Below are 11,630 nucleotides of genomic sequence, written 5' to 3'. Positions count from 1 at the left end.
CTGGGAGGCTGAATGGGAAGTGAAAGGAAAAGGGGAATAAAACCTTTCCTGGGAGCATCTCCAAAAAGTTTATCACATTGGCATTAATATGTCCACAGCCCTTTCATTTGTCTCTGAAAGGGGCGAGAGCTGCTTCCTCAGCCACCATCACTGACTTCAGTAAGAACTGACAACACTTAGTGGAAATGAAAAAAGCTTCTGATAAGAAACAGTAGATGAAAAAATTGTCAGCATACTTTAAAATCATTACATTACTGATAAATGTGAAAAAGTATGACTAAAAAATCACGCAGATATTGAGGGGCTGCAAGAATATGAAATGACTGAGTTGATATATACCATGGACACCTACTCGAGACAGTGGTTCTCAGCCACTTCCTAACAGACTTTTTAAATATATATATATATATATATGTATCTATCACTACAAAATATAACATCACACCATGTTTTTTATTTAAGATTTAAGATGAGACAACTAGCTTCCACTCACCTCCATTCTCATTAAGGCCATATATCCAAAAGCTTTACCTCATTCATTCTCCAGCTATGTTCTATATATAAGCATTTTACCTCTACAGTTCATACAACATGCACAATAACACATTAACAAGACTACTCTGTTAATCAATGCAATTACCACATTAACACAACAGTAACAGTGTAAGAGTAGCACTTCTTCTAGTGATCCATGTTAATGCAAAAGTTGTTTTGATGCTATCCTGTATGACTTTCCCCATCTTCTCTGTTTCAACCATTAAGACATACACGTGGCTTCACAGCTAGACATCTTCCTCTCATACCAGGAGCAGAGGCAATTGTATTGTTTAAAAAAAAAAAAAAAAAAAAGCCAACACAAAAACATTCATGAGAGAATGGCTTATTACTGCACTGGTGTTGTGGAAGGAGAGGTATACTCACAAAAGCTGGGCACGAAACACAGAAGAGGAAGTACAGCTAGTAGAATTACATGCCAAATTCTGAGTAGCCACAAAAAGGAAAGTTTGTCAGCAGTATACTGAAGGATTCTTACAAACTTTATTAAATAATACAGATACAAATGATTATTTACAACCAAATTGTCCATTTTTAGTAGTAGCATGTAAGGCACACATTTTCCAAAACTAGAAAATAAATTATACAATACTCAGAACGTAACAGTGTTTTTTTTCTGTAATATTGTATGAAACCAAAAATATATACCATAGACTGTTTGCAATCCATTCCTTCAAATTTTTTTTCCACCTAATTCTTCACACTTTGCATGAGATCACTTTCATTATGGTCCTTAGGGGAGTTTGCACACCCAGAATATTATTCACAATTGACACTGATATTACTGATATGTAAACAATTCCTCACCTGTCAGCTATGAAATACTGTCTGCATATTAAAGTTACTGTGATTATGATGATAATTTCCCAAATGAAGAATTCCAACTGAGGTAATAATTTCTGTCCTCAGGGAAGTATAAGGACCAAGTATTACAACAAGTCCCCATCCAATCCTTTTCAAAATCAACTTAAAAAGAATTTCTAGTCACCAGACCTCATTGCCATCTTGCTTAGAAGGCAAAATTTATCTGCACATACACAGTGATCAGCTGCCTAATATAGCAAAATACTTTCTGATGTACCCTGAATTGTGCATTTTAACTCTGTGCGTCCTCACAGACAGGGAAAAAAGCTATAATAAACCAATTAAAAAAAATAATTCTTATGCACTGAAATGCTATGCTGTACTTAAAAGATCTATAAATGTACTCTTAATGATAGGATATTCAAGTACAAATATTCCTCAGTCTGGTCATACCAGTCACGTTTCACGGTATAGTTTAAATTAATTCTGGATGTGACTGTATTATTATGTACACAAACACACTAGAGATAAGCAGATTGAGCCAACTGAAAAGGTCACTCATTCTAAGTATGAAATAAACCACTTACTTTCCAGTGCAACAGGTAACTAGTGGTAACAAGAGGTGGCTCAGTTTTTATTGAGGTACTTCCATGTGTAAAATAACTAATATAAAATGTATTTTTAATCATCAACAGGTAAAATAATTGCCTCCAATTAAAACCATTTACTACTAGAAGAAAATCCTCTTAGAAGGCACATGCTTTCACATTCCCAATCCAAAAAAGTGCTTACACAGTAACAAGACAGGAACACTGCAGCTGTACCCCACAGAAGCCACACTCGTAAGACTTTTTTTTTTTTTTTAAGTTTTTTTTGGTTAAAAAACAAAGCAAAAAAAAACACTTCAAAATCTGTTCACAGTTGTTCCAGCATTCCTGATGTTTAAACAGCAAATTATGATGATGAATCACATTGTAAGGCTAAACATAAGAACAATTATCAGTGCAGTACATTCCTGAGTCCAAATCAAAATTAAGTAACTTGAAATACACAATCCTTCATATTTTTGGCTCACATTTAACCTGCTTTTCTATTTCCCTTTTTTAAAATCCTAGTAAAACAGAAAGTTAATTTTTGCAAGAGTAAATAAACTTGGGTCACTGTCACTTAGACAATTTCTAACTGCTTGAATCGCAAGATAGCTAGCTTAGCATGAACACTGCTTTTTGTCCATTCATCCTCATCAACTTTGCGTAAAGCAGCAGGTAAAATAAACTGTAGAGAAATGAAGTACATAAAAAAATGCAAAGAGCTCTAAATATTAGAAAAAAGGAAAAAAGAAACTGGTTATTTTCAAGAGATTACGTGAGTTGCATCAAACTGCAAAAGCTTTATCCTCAAAGGCACTATTTCCCTCTAGTCCACCTCAGTCCTAGTTCATGATGAAAAGTGCTCTTTCCCTAACGTGAACCATAATCAGTGCTCCAGAGTGTGGTTGATGGGCTTGTTCTCCTGCTTGAGGTCTGAGGGCTGAAGGAAAGCACAGGTGATACAGAGAAACCTAAAAAGAAGGGGAAAATGAGAAAAACAATCATACTTAGGATTGGTGGAGGAAGTAGGAAAAAAAAAATAACTGCCACTCATCATCTGCTGGAACACCTGGCAAGCGAGTCTAACAATCCATTCTGAGTTGAATTTAGCCTACTGCCTGTTGAGGAGAGATCCTACACGTATCAAAACCTAGTAGGTCTTTCATTAAGAAATGAAAGAATTAACAAAGCTTTCTGAGGAGGGCACAATACATTTCACTTCAGCAAACAGCTTTCAGGTTGAACTTGTCATATTTTATCTGAAGTATCAGATATTTTTACAAGTAGGACTGTAGGACTAACATCTTAACTACATTTGTAATAATGTGTACATTATTTGCTACTGTTCATCATGGACTTCTGCAACAAACAGGCTTTTTTTTTTTTTTTTACATGCTTCTGAAAGTTTGATTCTACATTCTACTTCTAATGAAGTAACAAATTATTTCCTGAGCAACATAACTAAGTCTTCCATAGATTTGTGCCCTTCATCCCCCTAATATTTGCCCTTTCCCGCCTCTTACAGGAGCTCCAGCTCCCAGAACCTCACAGCTTGCTGATAGCAAAAGAAAAGCAGCCATGCTGCAGCTCAGCTGATGTCACATGAATGGAGCAACCAGTCAGCTGCTGCCAAGCATACTGTATCAGCAACTGATTGCTGCTTTACTTGCCCTTGGATCCTTGTGGATCTCTCCTCTAGCCACCTGGTGATTTTCATTAATTCTCAGGCTTTTAGCATGCTCATTTCCAATGTTGCTACATGTGACAGGAGTTTCAAAAGGATTAGTGATGGAGAAAAGGGCAGCTGGGGGAACCAGGAGGGGAGAGTAACAACAAATTTTCCAGGAACTGACACAGTGCCTCTTGTCATTTAACTCAGAATATAGACTAGTAGGCATACATCCCTGCATTCAATTCAAATGCAGTATCTAGACTAATCAATTACTTCATTTGTAACTGGACAACATCTGCTTACTGTTATGGCTGTGTTGAGGAGGTGTCCTTGGGATAAACGCTGGATGAGTGTGCTGCTCTTTTTGTGAGAAAACTGCATGATAGACTGCAAGACAGTTAGAAAACATGACTTAGTACTGACATTTTTCCATTATATCTCACTACTAAAGTATTGCATGGAGTTATATAAAAATTGGTGATCTTTTATTCTCTTACCTATGATCATAACAGCTGTCCCTGCTAATAGTGCAAAAAGTGTGAAGAACATTACTTGATAGGAATCAAGAAAGTGCTGGAATAGACTTGCTCCATCTGTAGAACCAATTAAGAAAGAACAATATAAAGTTACAAGAGCACCTTGTCTCTCCAATCTGCTTTACTAGTTATTTCTTCACTCTCTTTTGGCTCCTTCAGTTTGAGTAGCTATTCTAAACAAACTTAATCAACTTAGCATGATTTCAATACTAACGACCATCTATAATGCACTCTTCAAATTTACCAATAATAAATTAAGACATTGATATGCAGTCTTTTTTTATTCTCCTCAGGCCCAATTTGCTAATCATTTTTGTTCTAAGAGTAAATAGAAGCAAAGCAAATAAACACTGTTGGATACTTTAACACTGGGATATTTATGCTGACGTCAGATTATTTTGGGCTGGCCCAGGAGGAAAATATATTCTGCTTTGGTTTTAATGAGCAATAGCATTGAAGTCTTCTGGTCACAGCGAGCTGTTTGAATGTCAATGATAACGTGAGCTGTCAGTTCAGATTTTAACACACCAGATTTTATCATCTCAAACACTAATGTAATTTATACTTTTATTCCGGCACATGAAGTCCAGAGATAAGCTTACGTCTCACTGGTGCGCTGGTTCTGTCAGTCAAATAAATCACTGTCACTGGAATAGTGATAGTCTGGTCAGTCACAGGACTAGAGACAGTTAGAGCAGTTGATAAGGATCCCTGGCTTGAAACCCTTGGGTCAGACAGACTAACAGTGTAGACTATGTAACTAGGCAGCCCATAGGATTTCTCCTTCTCGAACGCCTTCACCACTGGTGACCCGCATTTCACCTGCCAAGGAAAAAAAAACAACCTGAAAAGACCACTTGAAGAAACACAGCACACATCCAACTCCCAGGCTGTGCTTCAGAAAAATGTTGTTCCACAAACCTAGGGCAACTCACCTCTCAGCAGGAACTAGACTTGATTGTAATATTACACTCATACTTGCATCATTTCACTCCTGATTTTTAAGACTGACCTAGGAACTGCTATTTCTGCGCATCAGCCAAACACATGAAAGCATCTTCTATTGGGCTATGTGAATGGTGGGCAAACAGCTACCCCTGCCACTAGGGATCAAGCAGATTTTCTACTCCCCAGTCTGTTCTACTTAATGCATCCCAGCTAGCACAAAGGTAAGCCTAACAATTCTTTTAGACTGAAGCAGAAATGAAAGCTAGGGAGCAATACAATAAAGATAAACATTTCCAAATCATCTCAAAAACAATCTTGAGATGGCAAATGTGGCACAGTCTATTTGGTTAGAAAGTTGCATGTAACAGTTCAAAATGCTTTCCAACAGTGATTAATATTTTCCAGCAATACACTTACCTCCAGGGTATCAAGAATTTCAGTAGCACCAAATATTTTCACATCAGCGCTTGTATAATGATTACTTAAAAGCATTTCTGTTTGGTCAGCATAAAACCCAGGATTGAATGGCACCTCAGTGCCAATCTGTTCTCCAGAGAAACGACTGCCTCGGATTGAAGCCGTAACCCTGAGCGCTGTTTTACTCATACTGAGATGCTTCAGTTGCTTGTCAGTAAGCCTGTGCATTGTGATGGAACATGTGTAATGTCCTACAAAAACAAAGAAGGTGTGACTGTTAATTGCTCTTTTTGGTGATTTGGAGCTGTTTTGCTTTTTTTTTTCCCCTCCCTCCACACAGAACAGGATCTTTGTGACATCTTTGGAGAAGAACTAAAAGATTCAAATGGAATTAGGAACAGGTGGGTGAACTGGACACAGTGCATCACTCACCCAAGCATCACAATCCTGGCACTAAAGCAACACAATTTTTGCCCTACACTAAGCATTGAGGTAACTGTAGTAAAAAACCCTCCTGCAGTATGGAAGATTCAAAGCACAAGTAACAAGCAGAGCTTGGCTAACTAACTATTTTATACCCTTATTTTCTTTCCCTTACAAAGTACCAGTGACAGCCACTATTATGCAGTGTGCAGTAGTGTTTTAAACAATGGGTTAAGGACTAACTCACTGGACAATTTATGTCACTTCCATACAGTTCATGGTTCTTCTAAAAGTCATCCTGTAGTAATGAACCACACGCTGCAGACAACTTTCACAATATTAATTCTATTTCCACAGTACCTGGTAATTTTCCCCCCCTTTCAAGTCTCAGTTCATGTTGTTTTGGAAGTATGTAAGAATTCTAGCTTTCTTAAAAAAGAAATAGCACTTGGGTTGCAAAGAAGCATGAAAGCTTTGTAAGTTCTAGAAATGTTTAGACTGCGGAATTCAAAACGCATCATTTTCAACAGATTTTCGCTTTTAAACTATTTTTTTTCTCATTTTAATAATTAAGGTTAGTTATACCTCAATAACAGTGGCAGCACTTCTAAAAGGTCAACAACCAATACAAATGGTTTTTGACTGCAAGGATAATTCAGTGAGATTTAATGATCCTTGACATCCAGATGACAAAAACTCGTGATTACTTTTCTTACCCCAGTCTTCTACCACACTTCAGTATATAGCAAAGCTATTGATGTCTAGCAAGAACACATCTACATACATTTACCTACAAGCTCTTTCTTACTGCAAAGCTTTCCAACTTTGGAACGTTTGTCACTGGAGTGCTCATTTGAAGCAGCTGAAGAAGGAAGTGTTTTGCTTAGTCTAAGAAACCAAGCAAGTATACTCAAACTAAACTTTGTATCACTTAACAAATATGGGGCCTGACACTTTTCTGAGTTAAGCCACATGCAAGGTACTTCTTATTTAATTTCTATTTTTAAACTACTCAGCTGGAGTACAATATCACAGCTACTGGCTTTCTAAAGTGTGCAACCCGGTTATAAAAAAGCGTGCAACTGGTGTATAATGCCTACATTTTGCAATACTGTCACTTCTGTATCAAAGCACCATTAGACTGCCCACATGTCTATAAAAAATAATGGTAATTTACAAAATTCTGACCTAAATTTGTTGTCACTACAATTGAAAAGTTCATCAAAGTTTGTTGTTGTCCCTCTGCACAAAAGACTTCCTCAGCATTGTATAAAGCAGAGGTTTTTTTGAGTTATAGTAGTAAGTGTGGAATAAAAATACAGAATGGGCCACCACTGGTTTCCAGAAAACATATCAGTGTCATTATCAAATGCAGAAAACTCTTGAACTAAACAAGGAGAATGCACATTAGGGACTCACTGAAGCTGAGATCCAAAACAACAAACCTCAGAGGCTTCAGAAGAAAATCTGTTTTTGCATTTGGACTACACTGCAGCAGAATTCCAAGTGTCTGCTTACAGCATGGCACCTTCTCTTATCTTACCTGAAACTGCATCAAATCCAGGTTCTGCTATAAATACATCATGTGCTGGAAAGTCAAATGCATCGCTGTCAAATTTTACATGACAACTGATAATGGATTGTGGTTGCAATTCAGCAATGGCTTCAATCTGAGCAGGCAAGCACTCCCCTAAGGGAAAGAAAAAAAAAAGTAAATATGGGACTTCCCTATGAAAAAAAAAGCAAACAGCCTGAAATAGCAAGGTGTTCTCCTACCTTCCAAAACAGAACTGCTGTCTGTTATTTCCAGCTAGTTTCACAAGGTTATGATAACCTTAAATTATCTTATATCTAATCTCAAAAGAGAGAATAAATGAAGATTTTACAGTTATATATATGCATATATCTATCAAACACACGTACATCTACATATATATGGATACAAAACAAATTCATATGCACACGTATGTGACAGGAATAATTTGATTACAGGAAAGAATGAAGTAGAGAGGATTTTCAGCTCAGATGTGCCTGCTGGATAGCTTATGTGATCATGGAGCCTTGATTCATATTTCAGTTTCTGGCAAGATGTTTATAATTAAAATAATAATGAAAATAAAAAAATTAAAAAATATTAATGAAGTTGTCAACCTTAGTGAGCATGCTTACCTTACTGAGAAGGCAAACGGAATTAAATATAGAAGCTAATATTCAGCCAATTGCCTCTTAACTATTTTTTTATATGATCAAAAGCAACCCTTCCATTATCTGCTTACTGTATCAATCGTGAGATCATAACAGGCTCAGAACCTGGCCCTAAGCTTCTCAGAGCTCCCGGGAGCCTGGATATGCACTACAGGTTCATGGAGAAATTCCTACACCAGCTTCACAGGCCCTTCAAAACCACACCTATCATGAATATACAAACATACTATGCAATAAATTTTAATGTGTGTATATATATATATATTTTTTCAAATCATACCTTGCAAATTTTTATTTCTTTCTCCAATCAAAACTATTACTTTTGAGGCTGCAACTCCTCGTAAGCTGGTTTTCGCTCCACTTACATGCATTGCTGTAGTCCTCTGAGGTATGTTAATCAATACCTGAATAAAGGATGAAGTACATTTTTAACAAAAACTGTATTAAAAAACAAAATACCAGCAGAAGAAATTGAGGCAAAACGAGATTGGACTGATTGTGGAGCACTCACCCTTTTACACAAAACAGATAAAGCTCCAGGAGTTTGCGTTGGTCTTCATAAAATAAACAGAATTTCGCTGATTTTACTAATTGCCTCCTGAGGCAATTTAAGTTAGTAAAACATTTTTATTTTTTTTATCTACCCCACACAACAGGCATAAAGTTTTAAGTGTGAATTCAATTTTTAAAAATTAAATAAATAATTATTAATAAATAATAATTAATTTAGTAATTAATAATTAAATAAATAAATAAAGGTGCTTATGTCAGGATGATGCAGTGAATTGCATCAAAAGTACAACTGCAATGTAGAAAAAAATTAATCAAATAGTTCTGATCAGCAATACTTCATAATACAGTACATTACTTAAAACTTCTTGCTGACATTTCTGCCTGAACTTAAAAAGTTGTCTAGAATCTAGAAACACCATAGCTAAGCAATCAAATGTACAGTATAGGAACAGTATGAGCTAAAAGCAGGAACCACTGATCTCAGATTATTCTAACATAGGTGATTTAAAAAAAACCAAGATATTTTTTGACATACATGTTTCTGCCTAGCAGTTAGAAAGCATACTTATGCATTTCTAAGGTTTTCTCTTTTGAAATGAATAATTTAAATTTCTATATTTATTTTTCATTTAACTAGATAAACCATATAAATAATAAACCACATAAATATATACATAGTATACTTATTTCTACATATAACAAAAAACTCATAGGGCACATGCTGAAGCAAACAAACTCCAGTAGTTCTGGTAAGATTTAGCAATATCTTACCTCTCTGTACGTTTTAAGTAATTCAGGAATCTCATAATAGACCGTGGCAACACCAGAATCCCTTGCGACAGCTACACCAGTCTTGGAGTCGATTTGAAGCACACTGTTTGATGAAGAGCTCCATATCCCTGGCAGGCCTGTAAAGACACACAGTTTGTACACTGCACAAGAAAGAGTGAATTGCCCCAGTGACATAAACTTACGTGGTGTCTTTGTGCGCACACCCATTGTATGGGCAGCACTGATCTGCTTTGTCACAAACTCAGACATGTAATTTGCAAGTACCTGGACAAAAATCTGTTAACACTAAGAATTACAAACAGAGAGTGAAGTTAAACCATCCTGATAGCTTCTTTGCACCATTCCCATTTAAAAAAAAATAACAGCCTTTCAAGCCAACAGAATGGAAAACTCTGAAGTCTGACGCTCATAGATTCCATACAGCCAACATACTGCACGATACAATTAAAATTAGAAGAGCTGATCAAAGCTATTTTTATCATTAACAAGAACAGTGACATTTGATTCTGAGAAAACATCATAAATTATGCATCTAGTTTTCCTGAGAAGGAGTCAGACTGATGTCAATTTTATAGCTGCATAAACAGAATGACTGAAATGCCACTTACCTTCTTGGTTTGTGAATGAAGTACTGAAGCAGAGGACATCACCTACAACCACATCAGTGAGTTCAGGAAAAATGGCGTGCTGCACAGGAAGGGGGATGTAGTCTGCAATTCCACTGTGTTCAGCATCCCAGACTTTAAGCAAGGTCAAGCCTACGTTTACAGTCCGGATCACAAATGTGTTGTTTGTGGCTCCTTTCCCAATCTGTACAAAGTCATCTCTACATAAACGCACAAAAGAAAGTACTGTTTTTCTTAAAAAAGGTAAGTTTGCTAATGTCTTCATTTCTACCACAGATAGCATGCACAAACACTGTTTTCATACGGTGCATATTGCGTTCCTCTGATGGTTATCTTCTAATGAACAGGGACAGAATAAGGAAAATGGAAAGATGATTTAGGTGTTAGTGAGGTAAATTTCATAACCATTCCTATGTGGTTATGCTGAAGAAATACTAATGTTATAGCAATGTATGAAAACTCTTCCCCTAATTTTAAGAAGAGTAGAATTTTAGAAATTAGGTTGTTTCTTTTCTTTCTTCTCAGGGAGCCAATAAGGAAACAAATTATAGCAGCAACATGCAGCTTTCCAACCACGTCTTTACAAAGTTAAATCAAATTTGATTACAAGATCTGATATTTCCTAACATTCAGCACTCCCCAGTGAACTAACACAAAGAACTTAAGCATACACAGCACAAAGACTTCCAACCCTGGCAGCACCACAAAGACAGCAGTCAAAGTCTTGAGATGAATACAGCTGGGTCACTGGAGTGCTGCACCTGAGGTTAATGAGCAATGCTTCTGTGTTTAGGGCTAATTATCAGTCCTGTGCCGATGCAGCTCTGGCACAACAAGCTGGTAAGCAATGGTATTGCTAACTCACAGACCTCTGTAAGCATCAGAAATTTCTGCAGATCATTTAGGTTCATTTAGAAAGACAGAAAATCTTGCATTCAACTTCCTTCCCCTCTCTGACCTCAACCCCGTTTTTCTGAATCATGATCTGAGTTGTAACAGAATGGCCAGGGTTGGAAGGGACCTCAAGGATCATGAATCTCCAACCTCCCTGCCACATGCAGGGCCTCCAACCTCCCCATTTAATACTAGACCAGGCTGCCCCATTCCCCATCCAATCTGGCCTTGAACACCTTCAGGGATGGGGCATCCACAACCTCTCTGGGCAGCCTGTTCCAGCACCTCACCACTCTCATAGTAAAGAACTTCCCCCTGACATCCAACCTAAATCCTCCTTCCCCCAACTTAAAAACATTTCTCCTTGTCCTGCTGTAACCACGACATGCTGTGCAAAAAACTCATTGTTACAGTAATGAAATTAATGACAGTTTACTTCTGACCAGAGAAGGTTGTTTTGTGATATTTATTAGTTTTTGAGGCAAAAAGAAGTCTGCGTGAGGCTTGGCTTTGCCATATGAAGACTGTACAAGCTTATCTGAAGAGACAGCCCCTGAACCAGAAAATCTTATATAAGACATGAGTCAGTGTAACAAGGCTCTAAAAGAAAAGGAGAGGAGCAGAGGCAAGAGGAAACAAATGTTAATGAGATCAA

General features: G+C 37.0%; 1 protein-coding gene across 1 annotated transcript in view; it reads right to left on the bottom strand.

Moving 5' to 3' along the window:
- Positions 1–434: 434 nt before the first annotated feature.
- Positions 435–11,630, bottom strand: part of NUP210 (nucleoporin 210) — a 61,603-nt gene continuing 50,407 nt past the window's right edge. The window contains exons 32-40 of the mRNA XM_042823387.1: positions 10,064–10,281; positions 9,435–9,571; positions 8,431–8,554; positions 7,489–7,635; positions 5,523–5,773; positions 4,760–4,979; positions 4,119–4,214; positions 3,925–4,008; positions 435–2,920 (exon numbers count right to left, since the gene is read on the bottom strand). Of these exons, the coding sequence (XP_042679321.1) occupies positions 2,820–2,920; positions 3,925–4,008; positions 4,119–4,214; positions 4,760–4,979; positions 5,523–5,773; positions 7,489–7,635; positions 8,431–8,554; positions 9,435–9,571; positions 10,064–10,281 (1,378 nt within the window). The 3' untranslated portion in view covers positions 435–2,819. The remainder of the gene's footprint in view (positions 2,921–3,924; positions 4,009–4,118; positions 4,215–4,759; positions 4,980–5,522; positions 5,774–7,488; positions 7,636–8,430; positions 8,555–9,434; positions 9,572–10,063; positions 10,282–11,630) is intronic.

The sequence above is a fragment of the Centrocercus urophasianus genome, unplaced genomic scaffold, assembly GCF_019232065.1.
Source record: "Centrocercus urophasianus isolate 14NV4802_14NV808 unplaced genomic scaffold, USGS_Curo_1.0 seq_22, whole genome shotgun sequence".
NCBI classification, from domain to species: domain Eukaryota; kingdom Metazoa; phylum Chordata; class Aves; order Galliformes; family Phasianidae; genus Centrocercus; species Centrocercus urophasianus.
This window is presented reverse-complemented; position numbering and strand designations above follow the sequence as displayed.